Below are 25,955 nucleotides of genomic sequence, written 5' to 3' on the forward strand. Positions count from 1 at the left end.
TCTAACCACTACACACATGATGTTGAAAACCGCAACTGCGTATTTGTTCGATCTCTTCCACGAAAATAATTTGTTACAAATAAAAAAGAAATATATAGTGATGGCAAAGGAGTACGTGGATTCGGAATGAGCCTAACAGCTAGGTAGTTGGGATGATCAAAAGTACTCCAACATTGATCGGTTCATAATCTCAATTTCCCTTCTAGAATTGACAGTACGTACTAAATTCTCGTGTTGATTCTTTCCTCCCTTGACCTATATATCCTGCAACATCATATCGATCAAAATAAGTTGCCAGGATTGGCAAGTGGGAAATGGTACTTGCCATTTTTTCTCACCTGCACTACTTGACCATTTAGCCTCTCAGGAGCTCATGGCTGCCATTTTCTTAATTTAGTCCTTGGGGAGAGTTTATTAATTCAGCGAAATTATGGTGTTTGTTTATATTGTACGTCTAAGATGATGTCTGCATCATGATGACTTTAGAGGCTAGGAAAAAATTAGAGAAAATGAAAGGGAGAAAGTGAGGCTAGCTAGCTGCTCCTCTTTTTCTTTTTCTTTTTTACGTTTCAACGTGCAATTAAATGTATATATATCAATGAACCTAGCTAGCTCGGTTTATTATTATTTTTCCCTTTAGAGATCGACCATTAACGTCTAATTTGTTTCTGCTAACGTTGTCCGTCCGATATATATCCAAAAATAAGAGGTGGAGAAAGAAATTAATTTGAATTAATATGATATATGTTTGGACGTTGTGTTGTCGATCTTTTAATTTACCTGATCGGGGAAACTTCAACAATCTAGATGATCATAAACATGACATCTGTTGCATTAGAAAGCGGCACAAGACATTATTACATTTGAGCCAGCTTGTACATAAGCCCAATTTTAATCTATCTAAACATGATTTGGGTCTTTTAAAACATTTGCAGGCTTGAAGCGTAACTATGTCATTCTAACGTTGATATCCTTTAAATTATTTTAAAAAAAATAATAATTGAGATTCTGACTAAACAAAAAACCATATACAGATTTCATTGTACCATAATTCCATGGGAATATTTACCAACTAAAAAGAATAAATATACAATACAAAATTACTCATCCAAAACGAAATTATACAGGCCATAAGACCAATTAAAAAAAAAAGGGAAATAATAAAAAAATAGTTAGCAAAGAGCTAACCACAGATCCCATAGTACCCACAAGTTTGCTTATCGATCTAGAGCAGAAAAAAAATGCAGCTTGGGATGCCCTTCCTGGAGTTCGACATTTCTCATCTGCTGAGTTTATTGGTGAAGATTGTGGCATGAGTTCCGTTAATCGGATTCTTTCATTGGTAATTCTGTTCTGTAGAAAGAAAAGATATAATGATCAGATGTTTTCATTGGTTCCTGCTCATACGCCACTAGGCTAAGGATGATGAGATATATATGTAAACGGAATGTTTGTATTCTGCTTACCTTATACTTCAAATCTTGCAATTCTCTTTCGAGTGCAGTAAACCTATTCTTCAGCTGCTCCAGGGCATCTTCGGCATCGGAGGGACTTACATTGGATACTGGTTTTGTTATTCCAACTGCCTGAAAGTTTAGTTCAATTAAAAAAGAATTTCCAGTAAAGCATGTTTGTAAGTATTGGCAAATCACTTTACACATACCTTTAGAACACTTGTACATAAACCCAATAACCTCTGTGCTAACTGAACCTTCTCCTCCTCGGTTTCCTGTTGCAAATTGAGTTTTCTGTTTAGCCTTCAACTCTATTTACTGGTTTAGCATACCCACATCTCTAGTTACTGGTCTAGCTACTGGTGCGCATGTTTGTGTTGGTTGCTGTGTAGCCTGTGTTATGTTTACAAACCTTCAGTTTGATATTCAACCGATGTTCCTCATCAAAATCAATATAGGGATTTTTCCCAATGGAAGCACGGAAGCGAGCAAGCTCTTCCTTGACACGTGAAAGAATAACCTCGGTTCGCCGCAGCTTACTGCTGAGTTCTTCATTCTGAGTTTTCAGCATGTTGTTTTCATCCTGTAACATTATTGGACTTCAATGACAAAATTGATTTGGAGATAGACATGGATGTCCAAAACCATGTGGTTCCACAAAATGGTCAATAAAACTGAAATCAAAGTATTTAGATTGACAGGCCTTGATTTTTGCATGATGATGAATGCGCTGCTGGAGGTTTTGCTGACCAGATAGCTTCTTTACTTCCCCTTCAAGCTCCATCACCTTTTGCTTACGATGTAGATTCTCTATCTACATAGATTAAAGTAAGGCAAAAAACCAGAAGAAATTAAAATTCACACTAAACAATGGTCATTTTGTTTACAAAATAGAGACTATTTCTACCTTCAACATTTCATTCTCAGTTTTGTGAAACTGATCTTGGCGCCGTAGTTTTTCCAATGCGATTTGGGCAGCTACCATTTCAGCCTGCTTTCGATCAATTTCCTCCAGCCATCTGGAAGACGAGCTCAACAAACTTAGGCATGGTAAAGACAACAAAATAACAAAAAACATAATTAAGTAGTTGTGAAGTGACAGTTGCCCACCCTCGCCTCTCCTCGACGAATTCATTGAGCTGCTTCTTTAGCTTAACCACCTCCTGCTCCTGATTGAATGAAGAATTCAATTTGGGATAACAAAAACTCACTAAAACTGAAATTCAATTCAAGTGACTTTTAGTAATTTCAAAGTTGAGAGTACCTTCTCTTGAGATTCTAAACTATGAAGTCGAGCCTTCTCAGTTATCTTCTGCACTTGCTCATTATCCAACATTGACTGGGATTACAAAATTGGAAGGGTGAGATTAGCATATTTTGAAACTTGAGAAAAAAATTTATCCAGAAGTGATCTGATACTATTGCAACATCACGGACTTGGTAACATCAAATCTACGATTGGGATTGCATAAAGAGGGCAGTGATATGATAATATTCGATGTTATATATTTTCTGCAGAATATAATGAAAGACAAAACTGATGAGAAATGATTCACAAATTTACCGCATAATTGGTCATATCCAATTTAACTCCCAGTAGGTCTCTAATTACATCATGGGTCATGCTCTCAGCAGCAGCTAATCTAGCATTCAATGCGAATATCTGCATTGTCCAGTACAGAAAGTGACTACCATGGGGACATAATGTATGGGCACAAAAGAAGAAAGCAATCTCAAATTTCCGTAGAACTCATAGAATCTAGATTGGGACGGCAAAGGTTACCTCTTTCTGCCGGCTTACTGCCAAAAATTCAAGCTCTTCAATATGAAGCTTTGCAGCAGTAAGCTCCTCATCTTTCTCAGATTTTATTTGATGTGCCAAGCCCAATCCAATGCATTTAAAAGGGGAACCAGAACCCCTAGACTTTGTGGCATACTTCTCTGACTTGTTTGATAAAGAATTCATGAGCTGGGCAGAATGTCCTTCAGGCCTGACTTGTTCAGCCATGGCTTCCAATGCCTTGAACTGTTAATGAATTTCATAGTTCACATCATTGTGAGGCGATTTTAAAAGAAATAACGAACTTGTCCTACGAAACCACATCTCTTTGCATCAGAAAAGACATTAGTTCTATAAATGCCACGCAACCTCTTTACAGCTGAACAATGAAATAAATCTTATGATTTCTTGCATACCTTTTGCTTATAGTCACTAGCCTGTGCTTCAGCATGCAAATTTAGCTCAGAGAGATGTGCTTTTAGTTGTGTAATCTGTTAGATAATGACAAAAGCATAAGTTTCTAATGCTAAATCCCCTTCAAAACAATTGGCTATGAAATTGGTTTAGAAAACTTGGTTTAACTATGGAGGCTCAGAATGAAGTTATAAATAATTGTACTAAAGACGCAACAGAAGACGTCACCTCTGCATCCTTTTCTACTATGTCCCTCTCAAGAATTTGCATATGCTCAAGGGCTTCTTGAAGGTTTTTCTCTTTCTCATCTAAATGCCTATAGTTTAAGCAACAATTCAGCAACCATGCATAACCTAAAAATATCTACAGTCCAAGTGAATATTTAGAATATTGATTTCACCTTTTCATGTCTGAATCAGCATTTTTAACATTATGCATCTGATCTTTTACAGCATGAAGCTCTGATTCCAGCTCTTCTCTTTGCAACCGTTGGCGTTCAGCTTCTCCTTTAAGAATGTTGACCTAGACAGCCGTAATAAGTGAGGCATAATAGAAAAAAGTAATAGCTCATCAAAGGATCATAATAGTTTACACGACTTTCTTGTCTCTTTCTTTAATTCTAGTTGGCTGTTACCCTTGTATGCTCCCTGCGTTCTTTAATAATAAAATCTTTTATTACTTATAAAAAAATGACCTTTTTTATAACTAAACTTACCTTGTTTTCCAATACATTTATTGTACATTCTAGCTCTTCAACAGATCTCTCTAATAGCTTCACTTCTGTCTCTTTGTCTTCAGCATAGACCTTTCTTGATTCAGCCATCTGATGTTGAGGTAACAAATTAATATTAGGGAACTCGAAAAAAAAAGTGATTCACAAAGTAGAGGTTAGAATGTACCTGTTGAGCTTCCATGGCAATTGCTTCATTTTTGTCAGCAAGTGTCTTTACCCTCTCAAACTTTTCTTTCCAACTATTAACCTCAATCTGGAGAAGATCCCTCTCACTAGCAAGTTCATTCATACTGCTCCCAAGGGATTCGATCGAATTATTCATTAGCCCAAGAGCATTACTCATCTCTGTACACTCCATTTCCAAGCTCTCAATTATATTTTTCTTCTCTGTCAATTCCTCGTCTAAAATACTTTTTGCTGCCAAGGCATCGTCAATACGAGCACCCAGCTCCAGATTTTCTCCAGAAAGCATTTCTAGAGACTCCCGTTCTTTTGAGAGATCCAACTCATGCACAGAAATTATGTCAATTTTATCCCGCAACTGATCTTCAAGCATTTGGATTTTAGCAAGCGCCAGATCAAGCTCACCTGTTTTTACTGCAAGCTCATCCTCTAATGCCTGTACAGAAACCACCATTTCCTCAATCTCATCTTTTTGATCTTTTGTATTAGATGCAGATTCTTGCAACAAGCTCAGATCAAATAAAAGTCCTTTTAAAACATCTTCCTTTCTTAATAGCTCAGCCTGCAGATTCAAATTTTCTGATACTAGCTCTTTAGCATGGCACTCCAAGCGGTCAAACTCTTCCATGAACTTACACGTCCTCTCTATGTTTTCAGATATCTCTTGTGAGATTTTATCCACAACTGAAGAGCCTTTTCCATCCAGTACATTAAGTAATCTGCTACCCATGATGTCAAGAGTTTCCACTGTATCAATGCATTTCATGATGTTCAAGCTCGAAATGGAGAAGCTTTCATGCATAGTATTCTTGTGGGAGCAAATTTCATTTCTTAAGAAAGCATTCTGTTCCTCCAAGGATTTTACATTGTTGACATAACTTTGACAGTCCCGTGTTCTTAAACATAACTCTTCAAGAATGACAGATTGAGAATGTTGGAGCTCATTCATTTCAGCGTTTTTCATTTCCAGCTCAGTCTTTAGACTGACAATAACAGGCTCCAACGAGATTATTTCATTTTGCAGCCTCTGATTTTCCTCATGAAAGACATCTATGCGGCTCAAAGATGATTCAAACTTGGAATTTTTCCCCTCTAAGTCTTGAAGTACTAGCCTGTTTTGAGCATTTAACTTCATTATCTCACCTTTCAATGACTCATTCTCATCTGCGAAACAGCTCATTCGGCTTAACTCTGCATTTTTAATGTCCAACTCATTTTGTAGTTCGCACAAAAAAGTTTCCATCGTGCAAATATTCTTCTGCAGATCTTTGTTTCTTTCATCAAGGGCAGACATTTGACTCAGAGAAACTTCTAATGCTCTTTCCTTTGTTTTGAAATCATGCAGTAGATTTTCATAGTCCGCTTCATGTGCTTGAACCTGGTTCAACAGCCTCACCTTTGTTTCGTTGACGTCGTCAAGTTCAACTTTCAATCTACCATTCAAAGAAGTAACATCCTTTAGTGACTGAATGCCTTGGTCAGTCACTTCCTCCATCTGTGAAATTCTTGAATTACTGACATTCAGCTTTGACAATAGATCCTTTCTTTCCAATGTTGCCTCTTGAATTTGTTTTTCTAGAAGAGAAACCTGGGATTCCTGGTCCTGTAGCAGTTTTGTTTTCAACTCTGCATCGACCTTGGAAAAAATTATTTCTTTCTTCAAATTCTCAAGGACTGAACAACACTTGATATGCTCTTTTTCTGCATCAGCTTTCTGCAAAGCCATCTCTTCTAGTTCTGAAACCAAGATAAGTGACTCAAAGTCTTTAGAGCACCAACCTACCATGAAAAGATCAGCTTGAGATTCAAGAACCATCTCTTTATATTTCAGTATTTTCTCCTGATCCAGAAGGCATGCCAAAACGTTATTGTTACTCAGGTCCAACTCCTTCATTAAAATTGAAAGCTGCGATCCCATATCATTAGACCTTTGCAGCATCAACTCCTCTTGGAGCTGCAGGTCTGATATTTGTTTCTCAAAAGTGGATACCTTGACTCTAAGCTCCCCAGTTTCTTCTTCTTTCCTTGAGATTTTATCAAAACTGTTCTTGATGTCGGCCAGGAGTTTCCCTTTGAGGATTCTACACATCTCAAGCTCTCTTATTGACTTAAAATTTCTTTTCCTCAAATCAGCTATAGCAGAGTTTGATTCACACAGACCGTGTTGAAGCAAACCATTCTCTGTATTCAGCCCTGTGACTGTTTCCAACAAAATTCCCATATGACACAGGTGAGACCAGACACCCTCAAGCCATGAATGCACCAACTTTGTGGAGTTTACCAGCAGAGACTTCATGCAGCGGAGGTCACAGCCTAAAGACATTAAGTTTTTGCTTAGTGTAGTCTGGAATTCTGTGATGGCACACTCAATCTCTGAAACCAGATCCCTTGTTTCCGTGAAATGTGAGCCAAGCTGCTTTTCAAGATCTTCAAATTGTTGATTCTTCAGATCATTGATGTTCTGCAAGCTCTGAACCTCATCAGTTAATAGACTCCGGTCATTGATTAATCCGACTTCGGTTTCCTTAAGCCTTTCTATATCAAGCTTTAATTGTTCATTTGCTATCACCAGTTTATTGATCATAATATCTGCATCTTTCATAGTATTTTGGGCCTCTTGAAATTTGGCCATGATACAAGAAGCCTCTGCGGCTTTCTGAGCTGCAACCATCTTTGCACCACCAACCTCAAGTTCAAGCAACTGTAACAGGATGTCAGCAAAAAGTTTTTGAGTGATGAAAAAAAGACAATAATTAACAGATTCTAAATGCATAGTCCAAAAACGTGAATAAGGGAGAGATACAGATGGACAGAGACAAAGCACAAAACAGGGAACAATATAAATTCATATTATCACCGTTCATTATCAATATCAACAAAGGTACATTTTCCTCATTGGAGCCTCCCAACCCCACCCAGACATACAAAAGACAAAAGGCAAAAGAACATTACAAAGTCGGTCATCTCCATAGTAAGTTGGCCCCTAGATGAAGACTAACAGAGCACAGATTAGAGGAGAGTTTTTTGAGACAATAAATGGCAAAAATCATGAAGGATTACCTCTTTAGTCTGACACCATTGAGAGCCAGCTTCTTCCACAGTTTGTTCAAACACACTTAGCCTATTACCAAAAGCTTCCGTCTTGAGTATATATTGTTTTTCAAAGTTACTCATAGCTGCTTCCATGGCCAGTACCTGAGTTGTAAGACATTTCATGCTTTCCTGACTGCATTTCTCAGATACCTGCATCTGTTTTTTCTCGTCATGCAGCTTCACCATCTCAGCTTGCACCTCCTTCAGGCTTTCAAGGGCCGATTCTATCTCCTTTTTCAGAAGTATAATGGTAACATCTTTATTACCCATATCCCTGCCAATTCTTCTAGACTCCAGATTTTTGTCATCATAGGAAGGGCAGCACACACTCTTCCCTACTCTAGAATATTCAGATGTATCCAGTGTCAGGTCTTCAACACAATTTAAGTCTCTGTCACTGACTTGATTTGTTTCAGCATCTGTCTGCAACAATTCCAGATTAGCAATTATTTATATAAACGTCCTCAAAAGACCAGAACTACCACATAGATGTGAATTAACTTCAAAGTTAAAGCTGCCTACCAGAAAGCAAGAAGCTTACCGGTCCTTCACCTTCACCATTTCCATCAAAAGACGTACATACTTCTTGTGAATCTTTCCTTGCAGGACTTCCACAATGCTCCCCATACGAGCTCATGCATGACTTGAGTGTGGATACACCTGATTGTAGCTCAGCTAGTTTCTCCTTTGTCATCAAAATGTCAATCTCTTCAATAGTTTTTAGCTTTTGCTCCATACCACAAGAACGCTCCTGCTCTTCAGAGATTTTTTCTCTAAGCTTACCACAGGTTCCCTCCAAATCTTTTACTTCCTCTCTCAGAGACTGTATCTGCTTATTTGCTTCTTCAATCATCCCAGCTTGATCATTAATAAGAGCATCCTTCCTCAAGTTCATCTCTACTGATTCACTAAGCTGGAAATCCTTGTGCTTTAATGCATCACGATAACTATTATTCATTTCTGATAGTCTATTGACAATCACAAAAGCAACTGTTGCACAACCAGATACTTTTCCAATCTGATCTTCTGCCCATTTATTTCTGTCCTCCAGCTTTTGTACTGTAGATGTCTTTGTAGTCAACTCTGACATCAATTGGAGGATTTCTTTCTCCTTTTCACTGCACTCCTGCTGGTGTGCTTCAGTGATAACCATTGCTGCTCCTCTCAAAGACTTCAGCATGCACTCCACATCACTTCTTTTATTGTTTGCATCCTCTAAACAACTCCTCAGTTCTTCAATCATTAATTCCTTTTCAGAGATTATTTTAATCATCCTGCCAACTTGGTCAGATATCCAAATCCTTCTATGTGGAAAGGAACTTGATATAAGTTCGAGCTGATCAGAAGCATTGATGAGTGCGTCATGCCCATCAGCAAGACTTTCTTCAATCTCACAAGTCAATAGATCCCATTCTTCAGATAATATTAACAGTTCCCTATCTTTCTCTTCTAGCTTTTGATTCAAGCTTTTGTTATCTTCAGTTATGATGTACAGTTTTTCCTGAACCTCTTTCAATTCGGTCTCCAGAAGTGTTCCAGCCGTTTTCATCTCCATTTCTTTCAAATGACTATCTTGGACTTGGAGCTGAAGTATCCCAAGTTCTTCCTGCATACAGACAATCACTTCAGCAGTTTCAGCTTCAGCCTGCCTGCGAACTTCATCCATTTCTTCTTCATTTGACACCTGATGTGCACGGTCACCTCGGTACCAATTATTCAGTCTCTTGGCCTTTTCAAGAGAGGCTTGCATCCTCTTCAAGTTTGCTTCTAAGGGGGAATTGTCACGCTCTGTATGGGTTGAAGGTGAGTGAAATTGCAACTCTTTAAAAGCAAGCTGATCCTTCAAAGCCATAATTTCGGGCTCCTGTTTACTCAAAAGCTGCTGATAATGACTGTTAGTATTCCTCAGTTCCTCCATCTCATTGATCAATAGAATTTGCTGTGATTCAAGAGCTTCAATGATGGACTTCACCTCTTCCAATTCCCATTTTGCATCTTCATATTTTTTACTTGTTAGTAAAAGTTTTTCCTTCGCCACCTGAAGATCTCTATCATAGCATATTGCCGTTTCCTCCATCTCACGACAAGTTGACCTCTCTTCTTTGATAATGATCTTTAATATATCCAGTTCCAGCTGCAAATTGACCATTTCCTCTGCGTGTTTTATCAGCAGGGATTCATGCTTCCCTTCCAGGTTCTCACTCTGGACTACCTTGAGCACCTCATCTTCTACAGCTGGACCATTTATTGAATCCTGAAACAAAATTTCATACACTCAATATTTGGAAGACACATTAGCACAATACCTAATCTTCTTGTAAGTTGGCATGACCCAAAGTGCAGGCATATCTATTACAAAGTAATCCTTAAGAAATAACCTTCTCATAATCTATCTACTCTTGGATTTTCTTTTATTTTTTTCCATAAAGTTAAGGCAGCTAAGTTAAAGACAAGCTAAGAAACATAAGTACCTTTATGGTCTTATTGACGCCATCGTGCTCATAGCGTTCATATCTGATATTCTCTAACATGGTGTGTAGGTCATCTAATTCCCTGCAGAATATGGGAAGAAAAATTTGCATGGAAGATTAAAGAAGTTACTGCAAGCTTAGAGGCTCCAATCGGAAAATACAATGCTAAACGGACTTGAAAATGGATTAAAAATGAACTTGGATAGGAGGATCAAACTTTCTTACCTTCTGAGTTTTGCATTATCTTCTAAGCAAGAGTTTAATCGGTCCCTGCATTTCTCTAATTCTCCAAGAGTATTTTTAAACTGAAACCAATGAAGAGGAATTGTGAAATAGATTAGTATGTAGTAAAGAGGAAACGTGTAACATATAGAGACAGAAAGTGCGACCTCCGGCTGGAAATCATTTTTTTTATGCACATAGTTTCCTTTATTAATGAAAGAGCATTGCTATTCATAAGCCTCACACACCACACACCACAATTTTTTATTTTTTTATTTTTTTTTTAATTTTTTTGGTTTTATTCTTCTTAAAACAATTGAATTCTTCTACTCATCATCCATATACCACACATTGGTAAGAGAAAAAAATTAAAAAAATACAAAAAAGATGGTGTGTGGTGTATGAAGCTTATGAATAGAATTTTTCGTGTGTGGTATATGAGGCTTATGAATAGAATTTTTCTTAATGAAAACTGACTACGAAGACCAGAAAGAAAAAACAAATGAAGGACATTTTTCACTCAGAATTAACTCTTTTTTTTTCATAACAAGAATCAGGTAAACCACTTTGTAATGAAAGTAACCAACCTCGGGTTGCATATTAGAATTAAGATCATTATGCTGCTTAGAGCTCCCATCAATAAATTGAAGCAACTGCAAACAGAGGTCTTTTAGTTGATACAGGCTCCAAACATTCCCAACCAGAAGGGGGAAAAAAAAAAAAACCGATAGATACTATTAAACACCTGATCCTGCAGTGCAGATACTTCAGACAAGAGTATCTCTCTCTCCCCTTCTTCATAGAACTCTTGAAACCTATAAATTTCATGAGAAAAAAGTAAAAGAAAAGGTAAAGTGCTAATTACAATAACTTCTTATCCAAAAAATAAAAAACTTTTTTATAAGAAACTTCTCATCCAAAAATGAAAACACAACAACAGCACCTAGAATAATGATGGTAATAATAATGATTGCAACAATAACTACCTTCTAAGTTGATCTAAAAGCCTTATATTCTCCAAAGCAAAGCGAGTTACTTCAGGATTTCTATCAACTTTAGCTTGAAGCAACTGAATCTCCTCAGAGAGTGCTCTGTTCTCTTCCAGTAGATAAGCATCTGCAGGGACAGAACCTCCAAGAAGTGATTCCATTCTCTGAATTTTGTCTTCCCTAAACCTGAGCATCATTTTACTACATCTGGTATCTTCCTCTCTTTGACGAACCTGAGATGTAATTGGTGGTAGCCGTTAGAGCACTTTTGGAAGTGAAACAAACTCCAAAAGGAAAAAAGGGGTCCAAAAAAGAACAATACCAGGCGGTTCAACTGTTCTACTTCAGCCTCAAGTTGCTTAATAGAAGTTTCAGCCATCTGCTCCCTTCTCAAGGAACCAGCGAGTGTTGTCTCCAAAGATTTCAACTGATTCATTGTCAATCAGTCGCATGTTATGATCAGTAATATAAGGAAAACCAAATGCATGGTAAGGTTCAGATTGACACATCACACTTGAAATAACAAATGCAATGAAAAATAAAAACATAAAAGAATCAAAGATTTACTTTCTATCCATGATGCCTACACATGGGGTACATATAAAGAGCATACTATGTCTTGTACTTCATATCAAACTGTCACCATCCACCTTAAGTTTTTTATTATCCTTGTCATAGGCCAAAAACTTGTTGGTCACATATGTACAATGTCAACACTCAACAAAGACTAGTCACTGTGGTGATTCCCGTGTCCAAATCCATATATTACACGGCCAATGAAGACATATCACATGAACATAAAACAACTTCAACACAAGGTACTCCAATCAAATTCTCAATGTCATCGTCAAGCTTTGCTTTGCATAAAGCGGTCCCATACCACATGACATTACCAGAGAGGTACACTAACCACATCCATGTGATCACCTATAAATAATGGTCACTATTGAGTCTCCCACATGCCCTGGTATACCCCAATTTAATCTAGAAGCAACCAATGTGAACATTAAGATATACCAATATAATGACTTCACAATTCAATCCAATCCAATTGGGTATCCAAATAACAATAATAATGATAGTGAAAATAGGGAATACAATTTAAAAATAAATAAAAATAAAAAAGGAGTCGGGGACAGAGGCAAACAAGGACAAACTAATAGCATTATCCAACCATCGCATATCAATCCTTCTAACTTTTATATGTACAAGTTCCATATCATTTACTAAGTTTTATATGCCAGAAGAAGCAAATACCTGTTTGGTAGATAATCTAACAATGCCCTTGGATGCATACTCAGGCAAATCATCAATCTCCATATTCACGTCGTGAATGTCATCAATCTCCATATTCACATCGTGAATGTTTTCCATACAGGCGTTTTCTTGTGCTGTTGCTGTATCTTCAATAGTTGTCAAACCAAATGACAAAGATCTGGAGACATTCTGACGTTTAAGAATAGAAAGCTCCTCCTGTGCCAAAATTACTCCATGATATCAAACACAAATCATTTGACACATGAGAACTTAAAATGAAACAGAAAATTCAATATCACCTTTAGAAGTCGTATCTGGTGTTGTAGTGCAATAACATCTCCTGTAGAATCTTCATTCACAACAGCCTGTACCATGTAGAGGAAAAATAATCGGTCAAGAAATAGATGGATGTCTTTGAGAAATTCCGCCATATAGCACTGATAACGGAAGAAGTTTACATTATTCTGAATAAGTTTTGCTCGTTGGGCAAACTTAAGAGTGTTCAGTGTTTCAGATGCACAGCTGCAAGAAAAATAAAAGAAAAGGTTCATAGCATTGATAATCAACTGTATGAGTTGAAACAAAAGAAAATCAGTTAAAACCATGTGAACTAACCAGATAGAAGGGCTGACATTCGCAATTATCATTGTCTTCGAGTTCCCACCGAGTGAATCCTGCGTTATGTTTTTTTCCATGTCTAGCATTATCATCGAGGAATATAAAACTAATGAAGGAAAAGAAAAAGGAGTTGCAAATAACCTGAAGAAGAAAAGTTAGCCTTGAATCTCTGTAAGGAATATGTCTCAACTTCCCATGTGCAACATCCACTAGAACCATTATTACATGACTGCAAAACGCAAATGCATATCCACATGGAATTTATAAGGTAGGGCTAAATCAGAACAACAATGACAGGCATTGGAGCATTATGGTAATTGTAGTAGTACCCCAGAGTAGACAATGACTTATTAATGTTAGCAGCTTCCTTCAAACGCTCACCCTCAGCACCTGAAGTTTTCTGCCTATTATTGTTGGTAACTAGATTAGCAAGGGGAACATAAAAGAGTTCGAACATATGCCAAATTGTATGTAGTTGAACATGTTGGTTATGATGATTTACCTCTCTGAACCAGCAAGATCAACTAGGTTTAGTCTTGCAAACCGTAGGTTAGTTGCTGAATCTTTTTCCCATCTACTCTCAATTACGCATGTAAATACACTGTGCGACCGACTACTCTCTCTATTCATATTTGTCGCTGCAACTCTCCGATTTGAAGAACCCTATGTGCAAGAAGCCACAAATTACCATGTTTAAGAAAGCACAATACTAAAGCAAGATTGTGGATGTATGCTCCTGTATGCATGCTTGCACACCCAGACGCACCCACCCACCACACACCAACAGCACAAAAATTAGCTGCATCAAACTGAATATTGTAGTTCAAATATGAGTAACCTGAGTTAGAAGCCTTAGAATTTCGCTGACAGTCTGTACTTCAAATTCAGAGAGATTTTCAACATAGACACCCTTCTTAACATCCTCCCGGAGCTATTAAAATATGAAAAACAAAACAAATATTAAAAATGGCATAATGGAAATTGCATAAATGTACACTAAATGTCATACACTTGGAAAATAAATAGGATTACCATCAAATTAGCAGATGAGGGATCAAGGAGGTCTGTAATTTGTTCGTTGTATATCTCTAAAAAAGAACACTTGCAGGTGTACTTTAGTTTTTCATCTTTTCGAATTTCCTCTTCCTATCATAGAAAATGATTGAGAAGGATATGCTCAACACAGTATACATGCTTAAACATATGCTAAAATGTGAACCAACGAAAAGAGCTAAATTTACCGCCTGGATCCTTGCAAATAAGAATTCAAAAATACGTGGAGTCATTCCACGATGTGGACTGGGCTTGATTTCTAAATCATCAATCTCTCCAAGCATTGTATATGTCTTCCCACTTCCAGTCTGCATGACCAAACTTGCTCAATTCTAACAGCTTTTTTTCTTATAAGCTCAATTCTAACAGATTTTTTAACTTTAAAAGAAGAAAGTGATGCTATGCTTTAGTAGTTTGAAACTAAAATAAGTTGTATCTTGTTGGCCTAACTTGTTATGGTTAAGCCAAAAAAATCACTCTGTTATGAGAAATTTACAGAATACTGAATGTATGTCCCTACATTCAATATGTTCATCAATTGCAAAAATTGGTTAGACAAGGCAAACTTTTTCTGAGTCCTTTCATTAAAAGAAAAGAATGGCTAAGGAAGCTATGGCATTCAGGATTTAAGGCAGATATCCTCGCCTTTGTGTATTTTCACAAATCATTAAACTGAAAACTGAAGCAGAGCTAGCGCAAATGAAAATTAAGGCACTGCTGGAGTTGACTAATATAGATTGGGCTTGTGTAAATGAGTTACGGGCTACTGTTAGAAATATTAGAGAGCACTAAATTAAGAAGATCAAGCATCCAAAACAGTAGATATTCAAATCAGTTTGGGATAAAATTTTGGGGCAAATCATTAACACTTAATTACCATGAGAACAAATCCAACACCCATGTTGGTTGATATGAGTATCACTTGATTTTTACTAAACAATTAATCAAGTAAGCAAATCTCCATCTTAATTGAACAACTCTCGAAGGGATAAAATTCTAACCTAGTGGATTCATAGTGCTGCTACCAATCATATATACAAGTTACATGTCACACGATGTTAGCGGACATCCTATATTTTGGTAAATACCTGACCATAGGCGAACATACAGCTATTGTACCCCGACAGGCAATTCTCAACCATCGGTAGACCAACCATCCTAAAAAGTGTTTCCTGCAAAGCCAAGAATAGACAATACAAAACAAATGCATTGAAAACATAAATCATTTGTCATATATCATTGAAAACATATAAAATATGAGAAAGAAAACATAAATCATTGATCATTTGTCATCTCTGATCAGACCTGTTCCACTGTTTCACATGCTACATGGTCAAATGTAAATCGAGTTTCTGGTTGCCCAATCCAAGCAATGGTTTGAGCACTTTCTTGCTTCAAGCACCTGTTGTAACCGTGTGTACTCTTTTCCATGCTATTGAGAGGACGGACTCGTATAAGAACCTAAAAAACATCAAATCCCACTTAGCATAACTTCCAAACTATAAATTAAAGATTTCAAATTCAACAGACCAAATTGAAACTTCCCCTAAATTATAATCAGAAAATAAGAAAACACTCACGACTTCAGTAATAAGAAATCCACTACCTATTTTCTTAATCATTCAAAACAATATGTCCCAAATTTGGAGAACAATGAAAGCTAAAATTGTGATCCAAATGAGGCTTACCTGTACACTGTGTTCCATCCAGAATGAAGGGTCTTCCTTTAGATCAAAGTGAGGCACTTCCATAGTATTAACAGCAGTAGCTGGACTACAAGAAATTGGTAACCCTTTATACAATGCAGCAAAGTTTCCAGTGCGAGTACTGGTATGTCCATCAACCCTACTCCGAATCCCAGAACTCGGAGGCTTACTAACACTCTTAGACGGTGTGCTCTGCGTTGAATTGCTTTCAGAATAACTAGAAGCACCCCTTCCCACCACCCGACCTGGCCGAGGAGTCATACTAACCAAACCCCCATTTACAGTTCCAGCCCCTCCTTTCACTTGGCCCGAATAATTACTTCCATCATCACGGGAATCACCGGTAATCAAACCGGGTTCGTGCTTTTGAGCCCACGCGAATCGATTTTTGGCGGAAAACCCAGCGCCATGCTTGTCCGGAGTGCGTAGAGGCAATGTAGGATCCGAACTTTTGCCTTTGGCCTTAGTTGGAGTCCTCTCAACCTTACTCCTAAACCCCACTTCCTGTTCCTGCCTAGCCATTTGAATCGGCTCTTGGATTGTGTTTAGGGGAGGCCTCGACGAGTCGATTCCGGTTTGAAACACCAAAGAATCCCTGGGGTTTTCGGGCACATTCTCAATCTCCTCGTTCTTACCGGAATTCCGGCGCAGGAATTTGAAGTCTCTCAACATCCTAACAAGAAACGGGAATGCATGTAAAATCATGGGACAGAAATAAACTGAATGTGAATGTGAAATGAAAAGCTAGGAAGGGTAGATGTGGACTGTGTGAGGGTGTGCGTACCTGAAAGAAGAAATTGAAAACAGAATCCCAAGATGTCGAATCCGTTGATTTCCTGAAATTTTACTTTGCTAGAAATGGTGGCGATTATGCAGCTGGTTTTCTTTCCAGGGTTTTGGTAAAAACCTCGTAGCAGATGTCGATTCAAGCATACATCTTCGTGATCTCTCTCTCCACTCTCTCTCTCCCTCTCTCTCTCTCTATCTGAAGTTTCGAAGGTTCTTGGGTTTTTTTTTTTTTTTTTTTTTTTCCTTTATGGGCTAGTGGAACAGAGAGGGGGGGAATTCTCAACGGACGGCTGAGATGTGATCTGGATTTGAAAATGAAGCTAAGAGAAACATATCGCCGCGGCATTGAGTTTTGAATTGCAAGGGCTTTTTAGTCAAAAAGGAGATCTTGAGGGCATAATAATGAATCAAATTTGAAATTTCAACGGCTAACTCTGAGCATGACTTTGGGCTGTGGACCTATAAATCTTTTTCTTTTTTCTTTTTATTCATTTATATCCTTATCATTGCTCAATGTAATGGTCGGAAGAGTATGGGATGGGATCAGATGCTTCCGAGACTAGGCCAACTCTGGTCTGAAGTTACCGTTAGAACAAGAATAGTAACGTTATATATAATCGTAGAGTATGTAAACGTTGCGTAATTATTTTAAAAAAAATTAAATTTATTATTAAAAAATTAAATTTTTTTATGTAGATTTCGTATTTATTCTTTTTTTTTTAAATTACGTGACATTTACACGCTCTACAACTATAAATATCAATTTTCCATAACAAAAGAGAAGATAGAAATAGAGGGGGAAAGAAATAAAGAGAGGGAGAGTGAGGAAAAAAAAAAAAAACTTGTTGCATTGATGAACATGCTAATCCAAATTTGGGTTGGTAATGTAGTGAAAATGAAGATGCATTTATAGGTAAAATACTTAATTAAAATCTTAAAAAAAAAAAAAAAAAAAACTCTATCCCATTGTATAAAACAAATTTAAGGTCCTGTTTGAATGTTAACCTGAGTTTAGATGAGTTGAGTTCTTTATAAATAGTAATGAGTTGAGATAATGAAGTGAGTTTTATGGGGCTTACCGAATATAAGTTTAAATGTGTTTAAATGTTAAAATAAGAGTTTAAATATATTTATGAAAAATTTAAAAAGTTTGTGAGTCCTACGTGTAAAGAGATTTTGAGTTGAGATAGCTTTAGACCCCGTTTGGATTCAGAAAGTGTTTCATCTCATCTCATTATTATAAATTTTTCAAATTTTCACACAAAATATAATAAACAATTCAACTTTTTCAAATCTCAAAATAATAATAATATTAAATAATAATAATATAACAATATTTTATTCAACTTTTATCTAAAACCATCTCATCTCATCCCTAAATCCAAATCAATCTTTAGTGATTTAAAAATTAGATATTTAAATATTAGACTTATATTAAAATTAAACTGAACTCAGCTTAAAAGTTCACAACTTCAAAAATTATAATTTTAAAGTGTTCGTATAAAGTGTATATTTTTTCTCACCAATTCTATTATAGGTACCTGTCGTTGGGTACCTATTACAGAATCGTGTGACGTGACATTAGCTACATGGCACGTCACCTTTATATTATTATTTTAATAAAAAAAATTGAAAAACAAAAAACAACTTGATTTCAAAAACCCATCTCATCTAGGCGCCAAACACATTCCTATTTTGCATCTCAAAACTTTTCTTCATCATCTTCAATCTTTGGCCATCTGAGCAATGAGCATCAACCATCTCATCTTCGTGTTGTTGAACCTGTGCCGCTGTGCCGTCGAACCCCATCTGCATCAGTGGTTGATTTCTAAAAGAGAGTGCCCTGGGTATGAGCATTCTCTATTTTAGGCAATTCTTTTTTTTTTTTTTCTATATATTTGGCCACCCATCGGTAGAGTTTTACCTTTCTGCAGTAAAGAGTAGTTTTTTTGTTTTAGCATAAATATTATCTGACAAATTACAAGGTTAACCGAAACATACGTTGTTATGTGTGGAAGTTAAAATATGGTTGTTTTAATTCCAACGAAGCTTGATGTTTATATTGGGGTTTAGAAATTAAAGAGCCAAAGTCTTTGTATGTCAGATTGCAGATGAATAGGGCATGCGAACAAGAAGATGAGAACAACCTGTGACTCCCTTATTGTTTCGTCTTCTTGCACGTCGGTAGGGCAGCTTGATTGTGCGTAAACTTTTGGCCACCCATTATACCTCTCTGGGGGAATCGTATTCGTAGCAAGTTTGAGAAGCTTGGAGGTGTGTTCCGTGTGAAGTGAAGATTAAGATTCATAGCAGTCTTAAATGGATGTTTCGATGCGAGTTCAATCCTATAGGTAAAGATTGTATCGTCTTCTTAAGGGTGGAGTTTGATTTCAAAAATAATACTGACTTAGAAACGCACCGTTTAACTAAGGGTGCAAATGCACCATTTAACTAATGCCGACTTGGAATTCCATATATGCACGGTGTCCTCGTCCCCAGGTGAAGGTAGTTTTTTTGTTTTCTCATTTTAACCTCTCGAATTTAAATAAAGTCTACAAAAAGTCTTTAAAATATAATATAATAAAGAAGCCTAGACATGATTGATAGTGACAAATTCGAATAAAAAGGATGAAGATTTTTAGACTTGTTAGATGAGTAAGAAATTGGAGCAGTGATACTCTGACAACTCCTCTACCATTCATACTTTTATATAATTTAAATACATCAAATCTAAATCTAAATCTAAATCAAAATATATATGTTAAAAATATTATTTTATTATAAGATTGTAGAAAAATAGTAAAGTAGCTGTTATTTTATCATTTCTCAATAAATTATACCAAATATGTTAGATGAGTAATGATTTGCATAAGATCGGAGGCAGGCTTTTTAAAATAAAATGAAATCTCATTTTTTTAAAAAAAAAAAGAAGAAGTATGGAACCACCTCCCACTTCTCAAGCAAGTGAATTCGGACACCCATCCATGGAAGAAACCTCATCTAATCTACCACTAAGGGTGGTGACTTAGTGGTCCATGAGTTTGTTAGTAAGTACTAAGATCTCGTTTGTTTTCACAATTATTCTGAATTTACGTTAGATTTAACGATATTAGTAGAAGGAATGAGGGATTGGAAAGTTTTGAAAGTTCGAGAGTCTATTTTGATGAAATTATTAGTTCCAGAAGCATATTGTGAATTGAGTAAAAGTTCAATGAAACAAAGTGTAATTAACTCATAAAATAAACAATTCGACATTTTCAAATCTCAAAATAAAAAATAATATTAAACAAATATTATAATAATATTTTATTCAACTTTCAACTTTTATCTCAACTGATCTGATCTGATCTGATCTGATCTCATTTGCGAAAACGAATGAAGCAATCTTGGTGTCAAATCCCGCAACCAGAAGTGCTCAAAATTATTGGTGACCTATTGGCTCATGGATCATTGATGCTCTCGTGGGGTTGGGGTCAGGCTATGACTCAAGTCCCACTTGCAGGGAGTGCATGTGGTTCTCGCCATCTAGACCCCTCCCGTTTGGCTCTCCAGCGGGTTGTGTGTTACTATGGTCACGTCCTGATAAGGAAACCATCTTTAGTTGTCCCCTCCAACCCCTTTTACAAACAAAAAAAAAAAAAAAACAACTCATCTATTCTAAAAATTTTAGGAGATATACATTCTTTAGAGAAAAATGTTTTAGAATTTTTTAAAAAAACCCTACAAAAGTAAAATCATACACTGGCGTAGCTTGATATGAAATATTAGATTGTAAAACTATTTTTATTGTAAAGTAAATTTAACGTATCATATGAAGTCATATTAATTTATGAGTTTATTTTTATAAGACCTATTTGTGATTATAGTATTTCTCTTCCCTAAAACATCAAATTATAAGTTATTGGATGCAGCTGTGACTTTGTTGTGAAGGGATCAACAATTTAACAGTTTTGCTGTTTTCCCATAATTGAGGATAAGTTATAGTTTGCAAAATTAAAGATAAAGTCAAGGGCCATCCCGTGCCTTGTGAACATGAAGAATATGCCATATCTCTGATTCCATATTTATTTTCTTGTTTGGCAAAGACAGGGACGGAACTTGAGGGTGTGTAAGCAGCATACTTTGAGGATAAACGTCTCTTCGAGATACCCAATGGCCAAATTTAGAGTCTGAACCATTCACTTTCTTTCTTCACCTTAAAAATCTATATTTTCATAGATATCGGATTATCTACATTAATTGAGTTCCTTACCCAAACCTTTCATGTTACGAGAAATTACACGAGAGAGAGAGGGGCGTAAGTGCCCAGAACACCCTCCTAAAATGGTTTTTTACGCGCAGTAACCTGATGTACTATAAATAGATGTTATAGAAATGGATAAAGAAGAGTGACGCGGAGAAGAGACAGATCTAAGAACATCATACCAGGATCCTGTCTTTTTTTCTTCCTTTTTTTTTTTTCTTCTTGAAGTGATGGTGATTCAGAGGCTGGAGATGTGCATGGAACTTATTAGAATGGCCATTGAGTTCGTGATGGTTGTAGCCGAAGCAGTTGGCATAGTCATCCACCAGAACGGTACCGCCCTCCACCTACGCCCACCGCCAACACCCTACCCTGTTTATGGAAATCTCATTCCTTTTTTGGGCCTCCTTCCATAGTTCTTTTATTGCTTGCATCTTCTTGATCTCTTTTTCAGGCACCCTTTTGTATAGTTTCTGCTCTGCTCCCTGCTTCTTCTTCTTCGTCTTCTTCTTGTGTCCAATGTGTAGTTACAGGCTGAATTGAAGCTTCATAGAGATACCCATTTTCTTCTTCTTCTTCTTCTTCTTCTTTATTTATTTATTTTTTATTTTTTTGTGAATTTGGTGTGGACTTGAGTTGTATGATTCACACATTTTAGTTCCTGAGTAGCCTTATTGCTGTAGCATCGGAAGTGTAATATTAATGCTCTTTAATTAGATTGCTTTCATGTGTTCTTCATTCACATTTAATACCTTATAAGCAAGTGATTGCATTATCCCTTTTCCCTTAAATGTCATGTAATGACACTAAAATGGCATGATTCTCGCTAAAACTTCAGGGGAAAACACATGAAGTCATTTTGCGGCAAGATTTAAAAATGGCCGTTAAAAGACAGACGCTTGTGAGTACCTATTTACTATTTAGGCGTATTGTGTGTAGTTTTGTGATAGGTGTGATCGTGTTTTTTTTCCCCTGTTAATTGTATTTTTTTTGCATGTGTATCAACTTGATTGGTCGTGACATGAGAGTACTTTTTATAATTCTATGCATGAATTAATTTGTAAATAGGATGCATCTCATGAATCTAGACATCTTAAAAAAAGACAAAAAAAAAAAAAAAAAAAAAAGGAGTGCTATCTACCGCTGCAAAGAGATTAAAATTTCATAAATTAACTAACATGACTGAGTATGATTTGTCAGATTTGTTTTATAATAAAATAATTTTATAATATAAAAAAATTATATCAAATTATATAAATTTATGAGATTATTTTTATATAATTATTTTATAATTAGAGTATTATTCTTAAGGGGAAAAAAAAAATCGCTATCCCAAAATGCTATATATATCCAGAGATTCCCTTACGAGCGAAAGGACGGTGAAGAATTGACATGTCCCAAACTTTAATCAATTTTGTCCATTAATTGATGGGTCCATTATCGAAGATTTTAGCTTGAAAATCCCGTTGGCAGTCCACGTGCCACATAATACACCAACCAATCGTTTTCAATCATTCATCAACGTCTTATTTATTTATGAAAAACACTATGCTCACAGAAGATCTAAATCTTCTACCGAATTTTTTTTATCCTTTTCGCTTAATGATTAAGTAAATGTTTTTAAATGAATATGTGATTTTTTTATTTTTAAAAAATATCTAAATACTTCAAAAAAATGTGAAAGAAAAAGTAAAAAAAAAAAAAAAAAAAGAGTTGTAGTGTTCGGTAGAGAATTTCGGTCTTTATTTATTTTCTGATCGTGAGCAAACTAATTATAATAGTTAAATATTTTGAATTGTTAGATAAATTATGCAAATTACACCACACAGAGAGTGCTCCGCCAACTTGTAAATAGAATCTTTTATAAATTATAGATCATTTGTTAAACGTACTTCAAATAATATTATCTCGAGAAGGATAAATATCACAAATAGGTTCTGTAATATGAAGCAAATTACTCATTCAAGCTTATTCCATCATATTTATTTACAGCATTACATGAGTGTCATCGATCTCTGAGATCGATGAACGGCACGATCATGTTTCCCGAGTCTCTTTTATATATATATATATATATTACTTACAACAAGAAGCTGAATATTACTGGTAGGGAATGATATGACCAGCTAGCTACCTCCAACCAGTTTACATTTAGATCCTGAAATGATAAATTTGGATGTTTTCAACGTTGAGTTTCTGGAAGTTACTGCGCTTTCTGTTTGTTATAAACTTTCCCCAGCTGTATGCCCTATACTTGGCAGGGCTTTGCTCATTCGTTAGCTCCTCCAAAGGCTTAACCATGGTGTAGTGTGCCGGGTTGAAGAAAAATGGAATGGAGAACCTTTCCCTCTCTGAGTTCACCATTGCCCTGTGCTCCACGCTCTCATATTCATCATTGCTCCAAACCTGAATCATTTCCGTTAATTCTTTGAGCGAAACCGGCAAAAAAAAAAAAAAAGGACCTCCAAAGGCATGCCACAATTCACATTTATGGATACTGATCTTGATTGGACCAGTACTGAATAGGATACTTCCAGTTTTGCAGTTTTGACTTCAAGCATGCAACTTGGTTATCCAAGGTGCTCCAAATTGTAATCACCATAGAATTCTTTCGTCGTATAAGCAAGAATATAACAATTAAAACAATGATCTTCTATGGAGATCTGAAAATGATATACCTGGACAATGTCACCAACGTTGATGATATAAGCATTTGGGGTGGGTTTGACCCGAACCCACTCTCCATCTATTTTGCGCTTCACTTCCAATCCTCCCACATCATCTTGAGCAAGGATGGTTAAGGCACCGCCATCCTTGTGTCGACCAACACCAAGGGCTAATTCAGGGGCAGGGCAGGGTGGATAGTGATTGAGTCGGATAAAGCTGGTTTGGTCTTTGAAGAAGCCACGGAAGCTATCTGCCGGCAGGCCTAGGCTCTGGCCCACAAGTTCCATTAACTTGTAAGCTAGTTTTACCAGCTCTTGAGCATATTCTTGGCATGCCTCCCTGCTCATTGCTCGAGGGAGTCCCTCCATCAGATCACAGTAGTCACATTCATTGAGTCCCTTGAATTGGGTCTCAAACTACTATACTCTTTAGTGAAAAAAACACTACTGTTTTTCACATAAAATCATTTTTTTTTCATTTTCCAGTTGTTTGCATGTATTAGCAACAATCTCTATTTCCCCCTTCTCCAAACCGATAAAAATATCATATTTCTACTGTTATATTATCCCAATATTTTCTGAACTTGGTATAACATCCTAAATTACTTCTAAAACCAACAAGCTGGCGTTTTGTACTACCTCTATGTGCTTGCTATGATCAGGGAACCATTCAAACTCGTAAAGCTCAGATAGAATCAAGAACACTACATAATACTAGGGAAAGGCTTAATTTATAATTATGCAGTACGGCACGTTAGTCAAGCATCATAATCGGATTATCGTCATGTAAGTGTTTCTCTAAGTCAAAATTTTCAATCTGCAGTAGTTATTATAAGTAGGATTTTAAGGTTAAATCTAGAAAAGACTTCAGGAGGATGTGGACGGGTGTTAATTAACTTTACCTTATCTCAGGCGGGTATTCAGGCCACTGATTAATCCACTCTGTCACCTCCTTGTCATCAGGCTCATGGGAAGCCGGGATGAAGGTGGGTTCCTCTATAGTAAAATCAAAAACCTCCTTCCAGTCCCTTACGTTCTTGGTGTGCTCAGTGTCGTAGTAACCCAACACCTCCTTCTCATTCCTTCTGACCTTCCTCTTGTCCTCTAAACTCTGTGCAAAGAACTTCCTCGCTGCAGCCTCAATCCTCTGGCGCTTCTCCAAGGGCACCCCGTGGTTGATCACCTGGAAGAACCCCATTCCTTGCATGCTTTGCGTATCTCGCTAACAAGGCCTTCAACGGCAGAAGCATAGCCGGAGGAGAGTATAGGAGAAAGATCGATCAACGGGATGCCTTCGGCTTCGGTGAATACGATTCTGGGTCTGTGTTCTGGGTCTTGGAAGAAAGCTGGATCAACCTCTCCCATAGTTGGTGATTTTTGTTCGTGCAAAGACGTGGTTAATTTTCTTTGTTCTTTCTTATCCAGTACCCATAGCGTTGCTGGAATGGTGGGTTTTATGGAGGGAGATTGAGTTTGATGTGCAATGAACTGGGACGGATTTTCGGATTGTGTACGGGTTTTCGGGTTTTGTATACGTGCTATTTTTTAAGGTCGTACGTGTGACGTTTGCGCTTGCCTAAGTTTGACACCTCGGATATTTGGTAGCACTCCAAAAATCAGTAGTTTTTTTTTTTTTCCTTTTAAATTCTTAGAAGACACACTTTCTGAAATTACATGTTTGGTATTAAGTAGCGATTTGGATTTAAAGATGGAATAATATAGTTTTAAATAAAAATTAAAAATTAAAAAAAATATCAATATTATTTTTTAATATTATTTTATTTTAAGATTTAAAATAGTTGAATTATTTATTATATTTTGTATAAGAATTTAAAAAAATAATAATAATAAGATGAAATACTTTTTAAATTTAAACTGTTCTAATACTTTTATATAACAAAGCCCTCTCATCGTTTAAACATAAAGTAAAAAAATTGTGTTTTGACAAAAGTTTGAAACTAAGGCTTCGTTTGGATCATCAATCCATCTCAACTTATCATTACAATTTTTTTAAATTCTAACATAAAATATAATAAACAATTCAATTTTTTTAAATCTTAAAATAATAATAATATTAAAAAATTAATATTCTAATAATATTTTATTATCTCAACTCAACTCACTTCAACATCTAAACGCAATCTAAATGTTATTATCCAACTCTATTCATCTTATTATGTTTAATAATATTGGGACTAATTATTATAAAAATAAATAAATTAAGAGTTATAGTAGGATAATGATGTAATATATGTTGTGGGAAATGATTGACAATAATGATGTG

General features: G+C 36.2%; 1 protein-coding gene, 1 long non-coding RNA gene and 1 pseudogene across 3 annotated transcripts; all 3 read right to left on the reverse strand.

Annotated features, from left to right (window-relative positions):
- Positions 1 to 991: 991 nt before the first annotated feature.
- Positions 992 to 17,015, reverse strand: LOC121254483 (kinesin-like protein KIN-12D). Of its 2 annotated transcripts, XM_041154543.1 has the most exons (38): positions 16,758 to 17,012; positions 15,956 to 16,646; positions 15,573 to 15,728; positions 15,356 to 15,439; positions 14,456 to 14,575; positions 14,247 to 14,360; positions 14,053 to 14,145; positions 13,717 to 13,877; positions 13,544 to 13,618; positions 13,356 to 13,443; positions 13,212 to 13,270; positions 13,055 to 13,118; positions 12,896 to 12,961; positions 12,597 to 12,812; positions 11,662 to 11,766; positions 11,337 to 11,572; positions 11,096 to 11,165; positions 10,938 to 11,003; positions 10,354 to 10,433; positions 10,129 to 10,210; positions 8,199 to 9,911; positions 7,625 to 8,080; positions 4,548 to 7,265; positions 4,364 to 4,471; positions 4,049 to 4,170; positions 3,877 to 3,964; positions 3,651 to 3,725; positions 3,238 to 3,480; positions 3,019 to 3,117; positions 2,719 to 2,793; positions 2,565 to 2,623; positions 2,362 to 2,473; positions 2,158 to 2,268; positions 1,867 to 2,037; positions 1,664 to 1,729; positions 1,467 to 1,586; positions 1,164 to 1,353; positions 992 to 1,128 (listed from the first exon to the last, which is right to left on the reverse strand). In XM_041154543.1, exons 2-38 carry the CDS (start codon positions 16,643 to 16,645, stop codon positions 1,073 to 1,075), a joined length of 9,207 nt encoding a protein of 3,068 aa, XP_041010477.1. In that variant the 5' UTR covers position 16,646; positions 16,758 to 17,012; the 3' UTR covers positions 992 to 1,072. The 2 variants fall into 2 exon arrangements, with proteins under 2 accessions (XP_041010477.1, XP_041010478.1); XM_041154544.1 differs by lacking the exon at positions 992 to 1,128 and having other exon boundaries at positions 1,206 to 1,348; positions 16,758 to 17,015.
- A 4,365-nt stretch (positions 17,016 to 21,380) lies between these two features.
- On the reverse strand, positions 21,381 to 21,920 carry LOC121254484. Its single transcript, XR_005938651.1, has 2 exons — positions 21,749 to 21,920; positions 21,381 to 21,589 (listed from the first exon to the last, which is right to left on the reverse strand). It is a non-coding gene; the product is annotated as an uncharacterized LOC121254484 (long non-coding RNA).
- Positions 21,921 to 22,950: 1,030 nt separating this feature from the next.
- On the reverse strand, positions 22,951 to 25,176 carry LOC121254485 (annotated as a pseudogene).
- Between the last annotated feature and the right edge of the window lie 779 nt (positions 25,177 to 25,955).

This window comes from Juglans microcarpa x Juglans regia, chromosome 3D (assembly GCF_004785595.1).
Source record: "Juglans microcarpa x Juglans regia isolate MS1-56 chromosome 3D, Jm3101_v1.0, whole genome shotgun sequence".
NCBI lineage: Eukaryota > Viridiplantae > Streptophyta > Magnoliopsida > Fagales > Juglandaceae > Juglans > Juglans microcarpa x Juglans regia.